Genomic DNA, 16821 nt, shown 5'->3' on the forward strand with positions numbered 1-16821 from the left:
AGCCACGTGGCATGAGCCGAGCAACTCCCTTCATCACCAACCCCTTAAGATGCACGCAGGAGTAGAAGGATGCTAAATTCAAATATGGCACACCAAAACCGCTTCTGTGCGTTGTACAGATGACCCTATTTGCTCTTTTATAGGATTCAGAGGATCCAGATTGATCTCCGTGTAGGTGCCATTTCACCGTAAAAAATTATGCATTATGCAAAAAAAAAAAAAGGCAAGAAGCAAATGAGAAATTTGGCAGAGCATAGTTTTGTGAAACCAAATAAATGCCTTACAAAATTAGAAAGGGCAAGGCATGGTAATTCCCAATAATGAAAGCAGTCTTCATTGAAATGAGTCAGATGATGTCTCAATGGAAATAGTTCTCTGTGGACCTGCAACTGCCCCCCCCTCCTCTGCCAGAAAGTATGAAAGGTCCATCTTGGAACATTTTCATAACTCTCTATACGTAATAGGATATTACTAACGCTAGAAAGGAAGAACTATAATTCTGCCCATACGTCTCTTACCTTGTTCTGTGTGGTCTTTTGGCATGGGAAAGAGAACAGTCACTTCTCCAGCATTTCCTAGAAATGCTGTTACAAGCTGTACCATCCAACATCATGCCCTATAGCCCTTTTAATTTCCTGCCTATGCTTTGTGTTGCCTGAACTGATCCATCTAGCTCCACATCCCCCTTGCCATTAAACACACTTATTTTGTCACGCTGCAATAAATATGGGTCTTTTTTTTTTAGTCATGATTTAGTTTTTCTCATCCTTCAGACTAGATATTTTAGGGGAGAGTATTTAAGGGGACTTCCATGCAAAATATTGATTTTGCCTATGGAACATTCATAGCTCCATAGAAGTATCTTTAACTCTGGCTGCTAAACATTCCCTCCAGCTAGTCCGGGGGAGGGAGGGAGCACAGGTGCCAGCCTCCTAACTAATGCTTTCCACTCCCCTCTTCTATGTATTATATTAAACTAGGCTTTGTGATATATTCTGTGAACGTTACGACAGTCATCAGGAGAAAAGCAAGGTGAATGAAATGTTAATATATGAATGCTGGCCGGTTTCCTGTGTAAGTTAATGGAAAGTGAATAGTTTCACCGTGGAAATTTAATCTAACTACTATAAAAAAGCTGGCTGAGTCATTCCAAAAACATGCGCACTGCTACTCAGATTTCTTACGTTACAGTTTTCATAACATTTATATATTAATTCCAGTTCAACTATTCATGTCCTGTTACGTAGAATTACTCTTAGAGTAGTCACTATTGTGAGCTCTCTTTGTTCAGGTACCTGTTATATGTTTAAGCAATGTCATTTTAAAGAAGCCAAAATACAAATTAGATTATTCCTGTTACCTCTGGCAAACTTTCGAAGGAATAATGTTGGCATTTTTTGTCATGACACTGCTTGTAATCAGTGAATTCTGAAATTTTGTTGCGACCACTAATCAAATGGTCAATTCTTTCACCCTTTTCACTACAACTAAGGCAACACTTAACTGTTGTTTATTAAAATGTTGAATTTTCTCTTTCATGCATAGTCTTCAAAACCTATTTCTTTCTTTAATACTCCTTATGTTAACCAGATCCATGTGGGGTTTTCCTTCAAGTATTGACCATGCATTGGCTTGTTCTTCCAATCAACAAATTGGTTTTCAATGATTTATTTCTATACTTCTGTACTTGTTTTCAAAAGCTTTCCTTGATAATTTCCCTCAATAAAGGTGATTGACTTCCTACAATAAAGGTTCTTTGCTTCTATTAATGCAGTCATTCAAGCCATGTCCCAAAGGTGCTCTCCCCCCCCCCCCCTTCCAGGAGGCAACTGGACTTCCTTGTTTTTTCTTTGAAGGCTTTTCACTTTTCCGGCAGAGATGGTGGGAGGGGCTACAGCTGGGTTTTGTCTAAGCCTGATTTGTCCAAAGACTGGGGGGAATTTCTTAAAGTATCCTCCTTTCCCTCCTGGCTCCAGATTCCTCTCAGTCTTTAGTCCAAGCACTAGCTTTGGCTCCTTCAAGGTATTGTTAGTTACTAAATTGCCTTCTCTTTTTCGGTTAATTGGCTGAATCAAAATTCTAAATTTCTGGCTGCTGGCCATAGAGACTGTCTTGCCTGTCTCATAAGGGGCTAGGATAGCCCTGGATCCTAACTCTGGGCCTTAGTGAGTCCTGCCCGGTCCCTGGGCCTGCGGGGGTGGCAGTCTCCTAATCGAGCAGTCTGGAGCTTCTTGCCGGTTTCTGATGTGGGCAGTGTCCTAGATAGCCCGGCAGACTCCAAAATCTTTGTGCTGTCTAATTATAGCTTCTGAGGCTTCCGCGGCTTAGAGAAACAGCCACAGCTTGGTTAAAACAGCTCCGCGGCTTCAAAAAGCACACTGCAGCTCAGACACAGTGCACCGCGGTTTAGATAACAGCCGCTGCTTCAACAACAGTGTCGCGGTTTGTAACGAACCTCCGCGGCTCGAGGACAGCCTTGCAGATTGATTTATTGCCTTCTGAGCATTTGGGGAATGAGTGGCTTGCTGCAAGCCAGCTGTCGGCCCAGAGCCATTAAAACCAGGGGTGAGGCTTCTTATCCATGAGGCGCGGTGGCCATTTTGTGTGCCCACGTGGAGCCGCCCATTTTGTTTGAGTGTGTCGGTGGCCTACAGCGTGGCCATACATCGAGGCCGGCAGCCTGTTATTAGGAGTGACTGCATCGCGGTCATAAACCAAGGCCAGCAGGCGTAAAACAAGTTGCAGCAGGAGTTGCAGAGCGGCCTATTGATTCATGGTGTCCGTTCTACCACAGGCCCTGACCCAGCTCAGGCCTCCATGGGAGTCAGGCCAGATTGGTGGAGAGGGACAGGGCAGGCTCAGAACAAGGGCAATGGCCTCCAAGCCAACGGCTGACCAACGGCCTTCCAGGGCTACTGTTCAGGATAAACTGAGGAGGCAGAAGGCCTTAGAGAAAAGTGTGGCCAGGGCACAGAACCAGGCCCAGATCGCCAGGCCCAGCTCCCCCAGCAGATCCAGATCCCCAATTAGGCCTGGCTATCATCACTCTGCATCACCTCCCAGAGGCTTCAGCCCATCCTCCCCTTCCATTTCATCGGCTAGGCCTCTCAGGCAGGTGACATCTCCTTCCCCTCCCATTTTGACTGGTTTGCCCAGGGGTAAAAGTGGGGATCCTCTAGAGCAGTGATGGCGAACCTATGGCACACGTGGGATTAGGCTAATACATCTGCCTAATATGTAATACAGCCCAGGTTCTAATCCCAGTAAAGGTATGGCTAGCTGATGAGAGCTAAATAGCTTGAAATAGATCTATACTAGTCTCCCTTTATTTATTTATCAGCACAAATACAACACAAAAATAGCAAAGGCAACATTAAAAATAAAAATATGGTTTTCTGCCTGGATGGTCTTCTGTAATGAGCTGAAGGACAGAAAGGGGGAGCTGTGAGCTCCCTCCCATATTTGGGCATACCAGGGGTTGTAACACACACACACACACACACACACACACACACACAGAGTATATGTGTGTGTGTATGTGTGTGTGTGTGTGCGCGAAAACAAATATAAGATGCTACTGTCTTTATTGAGTTGTCAAAATCATTATTATCAAGCTGTATCCCATCATCTTCAACAATTTTGTCTGCCATTATGGCTGTAGTTGCACACTTGATCCCAGATTGCATTCCAGTATCTGTTGAATTTTCATGTGCTTTTTAGCAAAGCTCAGCCTTCATTTTTCCAAATAGTTTTAAACCATCCATATAGAGAAAATGCAAAAAATATATTCCTTTTTTAACCTTACATTTAATGTATATCTCCACAGTTTGCCTTGCTCAAAATTATTCTCAAAGTGTCCATTGATAGTATCAAGTAGCAGTCCCCAACCTTTTGGGATCCCCAGACCCGCAGAGCAAGATGGGGTGGGGGAACGAATGGTTTTGCATGTGCAACCTAACCCCACAATTGAAGCTTTGCATGCTTGCCCACAGCTCGCGCGGCCTGGTTCCCAACAGGCCATAGCCTGGGGATTGGGGACCTCTGGTATACAGAATAAAGATGATGCTGAGCCACATTGGAAAAATTCCATGTTTAATTTTGATTTCTTTTATTTTTTCCCAATTAGCCATCAGCTTTGTTTGCCAAAGTGTCATTGAAATATTCATAAACTGCCAAATGTTTTTGCTGATTCCAAATATTTTGAATCATTTCCCAATTGAGCAATGTGGAATAGAACCGAATGGCTTTTTGTAGTCTATCCAAGCCATAAACAAATTTGTTATCCTTTTTTAAAATTATCATATTTTTGGAGTATAAGATGCACCTTCCCCCCTCCCTAAAAGAACATGAAAATGTTGGTGCGTCTTATACACCGAATACAGCCATTTTTGGCCTCCCAAAGCCCCGGCCCCGAATCCCATTTTTGCAGAAATTTCACAAAAATGGAGGCACTTTTGCCTTTCCCCAACCTCAGAAGCACTCTGCAGGCTTCAGTAGGCATTTTGCCATATTGGCAAAACACAGGCAAAAAATGGAGGCATTTTTGCCTTCCCCCAGCCCTGCTGAAGCCTGCAGAGTGCTTCTGAGAGCCAGAGAGGACAAAAACTTTTTTTTCTTACTTACCTCTTCGAAATCTTGGTGTGTCTTGTAGTCCAAAAAATCAATTTAACCAATCGAGAACTGTTCCTCCATTCCCCTCCAATCTTTGTAGCACCTTTTTTTGTTCTACTGATACTGTTGTTATTTGCCAATACTGTCCTTAAGCATTGAATTGCAAGCTTTGTACATTTCTTTAATATTAATGAAATGTAAAATAGACAGTGATAATAATCAGACATCCTAAATGAATGCAGTGCAAACGATGCTTATTTGATTCACTGTATTATACTCCAGTATTTATTACGATAACTTCAGTCTCTCTTTAAAGCAGTACTAATTGAAGCACATCCCAGTTACCAATAACCTTTACACTTAAAAAAACAACAACAACCAAGGGGCATTTCATTCAACAGTATCATTTGGTAACCCTGTCAACATTTTTTTGTGTTTTATGCAAATCTGGGCTAAGAGGGCTTTAATTGACAAGAATCTTGTCAAGAGGATTTTAAAGCCGAATGGCAGCTGCTGAGTGGGACCCCGCAGATGTGGCCATATGCAGAAGTGCTTTCTCTTGTTAAGGTCATGAAAAGACTTGGACTACAGAAACCAAAGGAGAGTTTGGGACAGAAGCATTTCTTCCCACCCATCTCCAGGCTCTATCCCCGCCACAACATTCACAATTCTTTTCGTGTAACTGTTCAGATCTGAAGTCTTGGCTGTATTATGATTAAAGTGACTGACCTGTTGCTTTCAAACACGACCCAGAATGCTTCCTTAAATTGTGTGTGGTAAATTGAGCTGTACTCTTAGAAGCTTGATTCAGAAATGTAATCTATGCCTTGTGATGCAAATGGTTTCATGGTTCATTATTTTTGTATTAAAAGGGTTCTCATATATTGGCTGGGGAAACATTTCCACAGCTAAGCTTTGTGGAATCATAAGTTCACTCACCCGGTTGGCAACTACAGTATTTGCTTTCTTGTTTGAAAACACTAAATCTTTGTCGGGGGTGTATGTGGCAATGGAGAGGCCACGATAATCTGTATCCATCCAAGTAGGAAGTTAGTAAACAGAGGAACCTGGCAAACAAAGACTGTTAACAAGTCCATAGCTCCAGATGCCCTGAATCCTGAACATGCTGGATTGCTTGTGGAGACAGAGAAGTTCTCAAATTTAAATCGCGGAGCAGCATAAAACAAAATACAGCTTTTGAAGAGTTTTTATGTTCAAAATGTGCAGGAACGATATCATGAAATTGCCAAGCAAGCTTACTTAATATGATTTAGCTTCAGATCAATGGAATGAGGAGCTGAGAGACATACAGGGTACAAAGACATTTCAAAGAAAAATCCCCACTCTCCTTTACATGTTAAACCAGCAGGTGCTTAAGTTTTGGCTGTAAGCCCACAAAAGAAAGGAAAGTCCAAATTAAGCCTCATTATTGGAGCCTTTTCTCACTTCTGTGGGCACCTGCTAATAGGAGTGGAACACAGATACCAAGAGGAGAATAGGCTGCAAGTGTGAGCCCCAATGTGGTGTTTCTGTGAATTTCAGTCAGATCCTGAAGAACCCCCTGACAGAAGTTTTCCTAAGCAAACAATCAAGTGACTTGGCAGAGTTGGTGGAAAAGATAATTTTGATAGAAGATGCTAGATGGATTTGTAGGAAGCTGATTTGGAGAGAGTTAAACCTGAAGAAACTTTGAAGTTGCTGAGACGCAAAACTCCCTCGCCGAGGGAGTCCACTGTGCCGCAGACATCCGGGTGTGAGTCCCTTGTCGTGAGGTGGGGCCCTGGGAGACAGTTGGGCCTGCTGATAGTATACCTGGCTCCTCGCTATACATCAGTGGCCCTGCCTGAACTCCTCGAGCTGATCGCATCGGTGGCGGTTGAGACCCCCAAACTTTTAGTGATGGGGGATTTTAACCTGCCATCGGTGGGAGAAGCGTCTGGGGGGGTTCGGGAGTTCATGGCTTCCATGACAGCCATGGACCTGACTCAATTGATTCAGGGCCCTACACACGAGGGAGGCCACACTTTGGACCTTGTTTTTGTCTCTGGCCAGTGGTTGAGTGATCTGGGAGGAGGGGATTTAACCATCACTCCCCTGTCATGGTCAGATCACTCACTCCGACTTGACTTCCCTGGTGCTACCCCCCGCTGCGGGGAGGCGGAACCAGAAAACACCAGATGGTTCCGCCCCAGGCGCCTGATGGAACCAGACAGGTTCCAGATGGAGCTTGGGCCACCTCCTGTAGCCCTGACCCGCCCCCGGGTAGAGGACCTGGTGGTCGCGTGGAATAATGCGACTACCGGGGCCTTAAACCGGGTGGCGCCTTTGCGGCCTCTCTGGCGGCAACGATCCACCCTGGCCCCTTGGTTCACCGAGGAGCTAAGGGTGATGAAGCGCCGCAAGAGACGCCTAGAGAGTCGTTGGAGATCCTCTCGTTCCGAATTTGACCGAACACAGGTACGAACCCACTTAAGGACGTACCTTGTGGCATTGAGAGCGGCCAAACGTCAATATTGTGCCGCTCTCATTGCATCCGCAGAGAACCACCCTGCCGCCCTGTTTCGGGTGTCCCGCTCCCTCCTGTTCCAGAGGCCGCGGGAGGCCCCTTTACAGGGTAGAGCAGAGGAATTTGGGAAATATCTGCAGGATAAAATCGCTCAAATCCGGAAGGATTGGGTCCCTTTCAGTGGTCTAGTGGAGACGTCCACGGCGAGTCTTGAGAGACCAGTCTGGGAGGAGTTTGACTTGGTTGACATCGAGGATTTGGACAGAATGCGTGGACGGCTGCGACCTACCACATGTTTACTGGACCCGTGCCCCTCCTGGCTTGTACTGGCATCCTGGGAGGTTACACGTGACTGGCTCCTGGGCCTAGTGAATGCTTCGTTGGGTGCGGGGTCTCTCCCGGCCGCCTTGAAAGAGGTGGTGGTGAGACCCTTACTCAAGAAGCCTTCCCTGGACCCTACAGAGCTGGCCAATTATCGTCCTGTCTCCAACCTTCCCTTTTTGGCGAAGGTTGTAGAGAGTGTGGTAGCTTATCAGTTTCCACAACATCTGGAGGGAAATGATTATCTAGACCCGCGCCAGTCCGGCTTCCACCCCGGACACAGCACGGAGACGGCCTTGGTCGCGTTGGTGGATGATCTCTGGAGGGCCAGAGATAGGGGTTGTTCCTCTATCCTGGTCCTATTAGATCTCTCGGCGGCTTTTGATACCATCGACCATGGTATCCTGTTGCACCGACTGGAGGGGTTGGGGGTTCGGGGCACCGTTTTGCGGTGGTTCGGCTCCTACCTTTCCGGCCGGACGCAACATGTGTTGGCAGGGGAGCAGAGGTCGACCCTAAGCCCCCTCACTTGTGGGGTGCCACAGGGGTCGGTCCTCTCGCCGCTCCTGTTCAACACATATGAAGCCGTTGGGTGAGATCATTCGTGGTTTTGGGGTGGGATATCATCTGTACGCTGATGATACTCAGCTGTACATTTCCACCCCGAACCACCCCAACGAGGCCGTCGAAGTGATGTCCCGGTGCTTGGAAGCCGTACGGGTCTGGATGGATGACAACCGACTCAAGCTCAACCCCTCCAAGACGGAGTGGCTGTGGGTTCCGGCCCCCCGGTTCAACCAGTTACTTCCATCTCTGGCCATTGGGGGCGTACAACTGGCCCCCGTGGAGCGGGCGCGCAATTTGGGCGTCCTCCTGGATACCCGGCTGTCCATGGATGACCATGTGACAGCCGTGGCAAGGGGGGCGTTCCACCAGGTTCGCCTGGTGCACCAATTGCGCCCCCTATTGGACCGGGATGCCTTACGCACAGTCACTCATGCGCTGGTGATGTCTCGCCTCGACTACTGCAATGCTCTCTACATGGGGCTTCCCTTGAAATGCACTCGGAGACTTCAGTTGGTCCAGAATGCGGCCGCGCGGGTGATTATGGGGAGTACGAGGTACTCCCATGTGACACCTCTCCTGCGCGAGCTGCACTGGCTTCCTGTGGTCTATCGGGTGCATTTCAAGGTTCTGATAACGATCTTCAAAGCGGTCCATGGCTCAGGACCTAGTTACTTGCGGGATCATATCCTGCCCCATACATCCCTGCGACCAATTCGCTCGCACAGAGAGGGACTTCTCCAGGTGCCGTCTACCAGACAGTGTCAGGGGGCGACGCCTAGGAGCAGAGCCTTCTCTGTGACGGGCCCAGCCCTGTGGAATGACCTCCCCCCTGATATCAGGACTACCTCTGACCTCCGCTCCTTCCGCGCAAAGCTCAAGACCCACCTCTTCCAAGTAGCTGGCCTGGCTCAATCATAGTTTTACCATATCGCTCCTGACAGGTTTTTTAATTGTGTATTTTGTATCTTAATTGAGGGGATTTTAAATTGAAATTTTAATTCTATTTTATTCATCTGTTTACCTCCTCCATGCATATGTATATGTATATGTACTGTTTATATTTGTATATTTTATGGGTTTTTATTGTACGCCGCCCCGAGTCCTTCTGGAGAGGGTGCGGCTAACAAATAAAATTTGATTTGATTTGATTTGATTTGATTTTCAAAGGCAAAAAACCAAGATAGTCCAGTTGCCTTTTGGAAAAAAAAACACCTTTGGGGCAACCGTTTTAAATCATGCCTGGCTGGCAAATGTTGGGATAATGAAAGAAAGTGGGTGTTACCACCACATTGTGAACTTGAAAACATTTAATTTTAAGTAAGCAAAATTATTTGGGGGATATTCCTGCATTTACAGTGAAATATTAGTCATTTCTATTCAGAAAGAAGTGCAAGTGTAAGTTGAGAGGCTCTTGCCTCCAAACAAATATGCATAGGATTATAGCCTTTAAATGATGATCTAGACCAGTGATGGCGAACCTATGGCCATTTGTCAGGGCACGCGAGGCACTGGCCAGCTGAGTTCACCATTTTTAAAAGCCCACCCCTGCCCCCCCCCCAGAGGCCCTCCGGAGGCTTCCCTGAAGTCTTTGGAACGCTTAAAACGACCCTCCAAGCAAACCGGAAGTCCCGGTTTGCTCGGAGGGTCATTTTAAATGTTCCGAAGGCATCAGGGAAGCCTCCGGACAGTCCCTGACGCCTTTGGAGTGGTTAAAACAACCCTCCGAGCAAACCGGAAGTCAGGGAAGCCTCCGGACGGTCCCTGAAGCCTCCGGAGGGCCTCTGGGTGGCGGGGCAGGCTCTTCACCCTCCCCGGCTCCTATAAAGCCTCTGGAGCCTGGGGAGGGGTGAAAATGGCTTTTAAGAACGGTGAACTCAGCTGGCCAGCACGCGCATGCACGCTGGGCAGCTGACAGGGCAGCGCCTTACGTGCCCTGACAAATGGCACCACGTGCCACCTGTGGCGCGCGTGCCATAGGTTCGCCATCACTGATCTAGACTTTATTTTGTCAGATTGCTTTTACAATCATGCCATTGTTGTTTTGAATCAGATAAAATACAAAGAACTGTTAAATTGATAATTTATTGATGTAACACGGTAAGCCCTTAATTTACTTTACCATTGGATGAAAACATAGCCATTGTCACAATATAGTTAAATTTGCCTCTACATTTCTTTTAGCAGTTTTATTGTCTGTACTAAGGCAGAAAATCAGTTTATTTCCATTCTGAAGTTGAAAAGTAATTTTGATTTTGAACATGTTTTAGTACTTTGATTTTTTAATACCTATACACACAGTATATCAATATCTACCTATATCTATATAAAAAAAAAACCTTGGAACTACAGTCATACATCTTGTCTGTTTAAGAAGCACTCAATTATCATTGTGCTTTTATGCAAATAGTGCTTTTTTGTTTTATAATCCTTGCGTATGATGAAGTACTGTATGTAGTGGTGTAATCTCTCGAGTCAATTTTTGACTTCCACGGACAGAGAGTCTTCCGGACAGAGTCTTCCAGCAGCCGGCCCACCATAGAGAGCACTCCTAGAGCGGCCAATGCTGAAAGACTCGGCCCCGAGTTTTGGAGTTGCGCGGAGCGGGGTGGCGGCGGGCGGCGGCGGGCGGCAGCAGCCAGCGGCGGTGGCCTGGGAGAGCTGCGCAAGGGCTTGGTGAGGCTGCAGGCGGAACAGGCGCTCACGCAACCCCCTTCTCCAGCCGGGCAGAGCTCCATGCACTGTCCTAGGGGGTATTCCGAATGTGCCAAGCCGCAGGAGCTGGGGGGCGGGCAGAGCGCCACATAGCTTGGCACCTTAGGGATTACCCCCTAGGTCAGTGAATGGCGCTCTTCCCGGCTGGAGAGGGGATTTGCCGGGCGGCTGCTCGTGGGCATAGTTACCTCATGGCTGCTTCGCCCCTGAGGCTGTGCCCGGCTCTTCGGGAGCCAGTTCACAAGGGAGCAGCCGCCTGGCAACTCTCCCCTTCGGCCAGGCAGAACGCCACTCCCCAACCTAGCGGTATCCCGAAGGCGGCAAGCAACGTGAGCGCTCCCCCCCCCCCGGCTCCTGGACTTGGCGCTTTCGGAATAACGCTAGGTCAGTGAGCGGTGCTCTGCGTGGCCGGAGGGGGGGGTTATTTTCGGGGGTGGGCTTATATTTTTGCTCACGCGAAAAATGTGGCAAGGGTTTAGTTTCGGGACATGTTGTATTTTCGGGGAAACACGGTATAAGCCTCCTAAAGGCTATGCATGTCCTTTTTTCACAAAAAATGGGCCCGTTTTTGTGAAAAATGGCTGTTTTTTGCTCATTGTTTGCCCCCCCCCCCAGCCCCCAGAGCACTCTATAAGCCTTCTAAATGCTATTCATGCCATTTGTTTGACAAAAAACAGTTTTTGGGAGGTCTGCAGAGTGCAAAACCTTTTTTTTATAATTTGCCTCTTGATGCCTCTTATACTCCGGTGCGTCTTATACTCCAAAAATATGGCAAACCCCAGAATTTCATTGCTGATGCTCTTTGCATTTCATAATTCTAGTAAGAATATCCACTGTGAAAGTAATTCTCGACTTACAACATTTAGTGACTGCTCAAAGGTATAAAGTTGCACTGAAAAAAGGGACTTATGACTACCGTTTCAGCATGGTCACGTGATCAAAATTCAGATATTTGGAAACTGACTGTTGTGGTTTCCTGGGATCATGTGAACAGCTTTTGTGACCTGACAAGCAAAGTCAGCGGGGAAGTCAGATTCACTTAACAACCGGGTTATTAACTTAACAACTGCAATGATTCATTTAACAGCTTTGACATGACAAAACTCACTTAACAAATGTTTCATTTAACAACTTAAATTTTGGGCTCAATTGTGGGCATATGTTGAGGATTACCCAGATAGCTCCAATGTGGGGGGGGAGTCTAGAAAGAGGAAATGTTACATTAAATGATTTTATTTTCAGTAACATTCTTTCTTCATTTTTTTTTTATTATCACTTTTCTTTTGCCTTCATTCAAACATAGATATTCAGTGTATGCAAGATGTTTGGCGGTATTGGAGATATTGGTTACCTTTTTGTATGATTTTTTTTTCCAAATTCCCAGACTGCCCCAGATTTCTGTAATGCCTAGAAGGGGTGGGCTTCAAAAATTTCAGCAACGGGTTCTCTGCCTGGGTGTTGGGTGGGCATGGCCTAGTCAGTCTCCTACACCACGGCAGGGGGGCATTTTTGCCTTCCCCAGGCTCCGGAGGCTTTCCTTGGGCCTCTGAGAAGGCAAAAACTGCTTTCCCAGGCTTCCGGAATTTTTGGGAGGCCAATTTTTCCCCTTCTCCGAGCCTCCGGGTGGGCCCTGCACTTACCTCGCATCCAAAACGAGCCGCGTGGAGACAGAAGTGGTGGGGACACGGTCAGCCAGGGCTAGGATTTGGAGGTTCTCAGAACCAGCCATAACATTAGCTACAGGTTCTCCCGAACTCGGGCAAACCCGTAGCAGCCCAGCTCTGAAGCCCAGGTGTTTTGCCCTACAGGTCCACACCATAGCTGAACCTGTTTAACTTCTGAGATCAGTCATATGGAGGAGTGCCTCCAACTGCGGAGGCAAAGAAGGAGAGAAATTCAGAGAGAAGATTCTTCTGGATCTCTTACATTTTCGAAATCCTCTTGAATAAATGTGCTTGCATATCCCGTTTAGATGAAGAAAGAAAAATTAAAAAGCACCTGAATATGTTTACAAAAAGGCGTTTCTTGATTCCGAACAATGACAGCTAGTGTGATACTACGGTTAGAGAGTTAAAAATCAGGGAGACCAAATTGTAAAACTGGGTGATTTAGTGGCAGTTAAGTATCTCTCCATCGAACCTTTTCACAGTTGTTCAAAAGATTGGGCCGAGTGATGACAGAATGATGGCAAGAAATCATCCCCATGCTTTTTTTTCCTGGAAAAAAAGGAAAATAATAGGAAAAATAAGTAATGATGATTTCACTTTAGTATCTAATCAGTTATTCGGTATCTGGTATCATCCAGATGTACTGAGACTATTCCTCCCAGAGTTTTTCATCTGACACAGGCATCATTTTAGAAGTGATAATCCCGGCTCTTGAGATTGTGGAAAACTGCCCTAATCTGAGGCTTTGGGGATTTTCTTCTCACTTTGGCTCATTCATTTGAGGAGAAAGACATTTAATGTTGCATAGCTGCAAAGATTTAGAATGCCAGCCTATGCAAGATTTAAATAACAATGGTATGACAGGGTTTTATTTAGGAAATCTCACATTCATTGTACATGGCAGGGGAAAGTATAACAGGTTGCTAATATAATCCTGTTTTGGTTTTGATAGCCTTTAGTATTTTGTTTTTCTAAGTCTATGGTAACTAAGAATATTTTTCCTATTCACAGAGCAAGCTTTACATGGAAGGATTTAGAAGCCTAAAAGAAGGAGAACCAGTGGAATTTACTTTTAAGAAATCTTCCAAAGGCCTTGAATCAATACGGGTAACAGGTCCAGGTGGGAGTCCCTGTTTAGGAAGTGAGAGACGACCCAAAGGAAAAACAGTACAGAAAAGAAAGCCAAAGGGAGATAGGTAACGGAGTTACTAACTTTTTCTATATATGCATCTTTTCTGAACGTGTTTATTTGTGTTTCTTAATTATTTGTGAATAAACGTGTGTCTCAGACCCAGTTGATAGTATTGTCAATCTGGATACGTGAATTTCTTGATTTGGAATTTACATACTTCTGAGTTTTTGATTTATCCCAGTGATGCAAGTTGTACTTGCTTTAGATGAGCAAAATGAGTTCTTCAGAATCATACTCTCCATGATTATGATTTTCCGGGTGTCAGCATTAACTCCTTACAACGCAAATGATATTTGAGTACTGTATATGTTTATAAAATTTGGATGCTGCCCTTCGAAGTCAGTTTTCCCATGGTGGCTGAGTGCATGTATAGTATGTCTCATAGCTTCTTTAAATGTTTGCAGAAAAAAGGTTCTACCCTCAGAAAAAGAAGAGATCAGAACAGAGAGGGAGGGAGGGAGAAGAAGAGAGGGAGAATATCTTTATATATAGCGTGTGCATCTGAACATTTAATTGAAATTTGGTAAAGATTTGTACTCTGTATTTGTGGTTCTCTAGTAATATAATTGGGACTTAACATGATACCACAGTACTATAGATACTGGAAGACCACAACCTACATTTTATGACAAATATGTAATCACTGAATTTTCTGCTTTCTTGTTTCAATTTAAAATTGTCTTTTAATGTTACACAATAGGGTAGTAACAAATCTTGTGAGTGAAAGTTAGGAACTGCCCTGAGCTTGCATGAATGAACAAGGCTTATAGAGAAGGCTAAAAATTAAAAGATGTTGAAGACAGACTGAACTGCAAATGTAGAAACACAATGGCATTATAAATTAAACATTCTTTTAAAATAAAAAGACCCATCAGTGACACTAGACTTATTTGCTTGAGATCTCATGCAGATATTTGCTAAACCCTTTTATGATTTTTCTATGCTGCTTTCCTTTACAACACAATAACAATATGGTGTCTTGCAATAAGTAACTGTTCCTGTATTCTAAGACAAAAAAACATTTTGGTTTAAGGAAAGAATAATTGCCAAGCTTTCTGCCATTTAAAAAACACAATTGCAGTTAAATTTTTAAACGCTTTTAAATTTTTTATTTTTCACATTTATGAACTGCCCATCTCTCTCAAAGAGGGACACTTAAATACTTAGTTCCATTCCAATCATTACAGTTTTGCACATTTGTTCTTGAACTGCAGAGCATAGTCCTGTGTTTAACCAAAAATTATACAGCTACATATTCAGAATTCAGGGGCCTCCTGAGTCAATGTGTGATCAGACATTTCTTGTCTCCACTGAATAAAACAAAATCTGTTTTGAATTATTATGCTTTACCCTGAACTTGGGCCAATCCGGCAAACCCTTCTAATGCATATTCAAAAATGCAAAAGTTTCTTTCATTTTTCTCAAAGCCAATTGATGCAGTGGTTGATTGGTTGGAATAGGTTAGAAGAGATTCACTTTTAGGTCCATCATCAGCCACGGAACCTCGCTGGGTTATTTTCAGCCAGTGAATCTCACCAGCCTGTTCTATTTTGAAAAGATCCCTAGGTGGGATATAAATTTAACAAGCAAAATAAATACATTTGCTGCTGAGCGTATTTGCTTCCCATTTTTCCATGCATTTATCCACTTCTCTTTTTATCCTGGTGGTCCAGAACTGTTTGCTGTGCTCCCTGGCAAAACTGAAAATATGTATCACAATACAGAATTAATGGCCATTGAAATAGCATCTGAGCTTTAGATGAGATGGAATTGTGAATACTGTATTAGATTTCTTCCCAGTTGGGCTATATGAAATTTTAGGAAAGCATTATAACTAGTAGAGATGCTTAATGTATATGAATTCATCAATGCCACCCATATACTACTAAAATGTTCATTGTCATGACATTTAACTCAGCAAAATGGTGCATCATATAGCAAGTTTTTAAACCAAAGTATATTGTGGGTTAATGTATAGAATGTGTACAAAATCTGGGACTCGACTCCCAAGGGAATGAAATTTTGGGGTGTTGTGCTTGCTTTGGTGCTACTGTCCGCTGCTCTGCTACTGGATTCCTGCTTTCACCATTTTAACATACCATGACAGTTTCTCACAATCCTTCCTTCCTCCCTTTACCCAGTAGCAGCTACTTACTTCCCTGCTGGAAAGGGAAGGATGCTCCCTGCCAGATTTCCATAAGGAAACGTAGTGGGGAAGCTGGTAGGAAATCAGAAGTTGCTCCTGCTTCCCTTTCTTTTTTGCCTGCCATTGGTTATTCTATTCTATTTAGGTAAAGAGATATCTCTGAAACAATAACCCAACAGGGCAGGGTTGTCCAGTTCCGTGTTATTGCTACAATCACAGCAGGGTTTTCTAGTTCCATGTTGTTCTTACAATCACCAGGAATTTAATTTGACATGAGGAAAAACTTTCCTGGATAAAGTGATTGGGAACACTCCATCCATTGAAATTGTGACTGTATACATTCTTGCCAGTGTGAGGCACAAAAACCCAGGCAAACTGAGGGCATGTAGAGCTTAACTTGTAAAGCTATTATGATACAAGAGACAAAAAAAATATTTTCAGAATATAGGCTTGACTTTAAAATAGCTGTCTTAAATTGCAACTTAAATCAAGGATCTTAAACTCATTTAAACCAAGGAAGCGTATAAATTATAAAATTGTGTTTTGTGTGTAAGAGTGGAGTGGGGAGGGAGTTTTTGAACTTTGTGAAGGAATATAGAATGGAAAATCAAGAATAAAACTGGCATTTTCAGACACATGGTGTCCAAAGTCTTATTTATATATCCATGGTTGCTGGGATTATGTTTTGATGATCTGTTTCTCTCCCCCCACCCCTTTGTAAATTATTTTGTCCCCTTCTATATTTGGTTTGCATGTGATGTTTTGTAAAAGGATTTCTCAAATTGATATTTTAGGAAAGTTAAAATAATCAGCTGTACTACAGAGGTGAGATTTTTTTTACAAACTTCTAATTTTGTTAATTTTCTTGCCTGCTCATTGTAGAGAGAAAGATGTTAGAAAAAGTGGGTTGGGAGGAAGAAGAGTCTTTTTTCCATTCAGTGTTATTCCTACCTTACATCTGGAGCCTCTTTTCACACTGTTTCTGTTGGTCATCTTTGAGGTGGATCAAAGTACTTTGCAGAGGACCAATGCATAATTCCTGGTTTATTGGTGGGAGATATGCATTTTCTCTTACATGACGCCTAAAAAGAAAAGGCCA

General features: G+C 44.3%; 1 protein-coding gene across 10 annotated transcripts in view; it reads left to right on the forward strand.

Moving 5' to 3' along the window:
- LIN28B (lin-28 homolog B) overlaps nt 1–16821 on the forward strand; it is a 103921-nt gene that overhangs the window by 58819 nt on the left and 28281 nt on the right. For all 10 annotated transcript variants that reach the window (XM_081940636.1, XM_081940642.1, XM_081940637.1 and 7 more), the window contains one exon: nt 13396–13580. In XM_081940636.1, coding sequence (XP_081796762.1) covers nt 13396–13580 — 185 coding nt within the window. The remainder of the gene's footprint in view (nt 1–13395; nt 13581–16821) is intronic.

The sequence above is a fragment of the Natrix helvetica genome, assembly GCF_964273705.1.
Source record: "Natrix helvetica genome assembly, chromosome: 2".
Lineage (NCBI taxonomy): Eukaryota > Metazoa > Chordata > Lepidosauria > Squamata > Natricidae > Natrix > Natrix helvetica.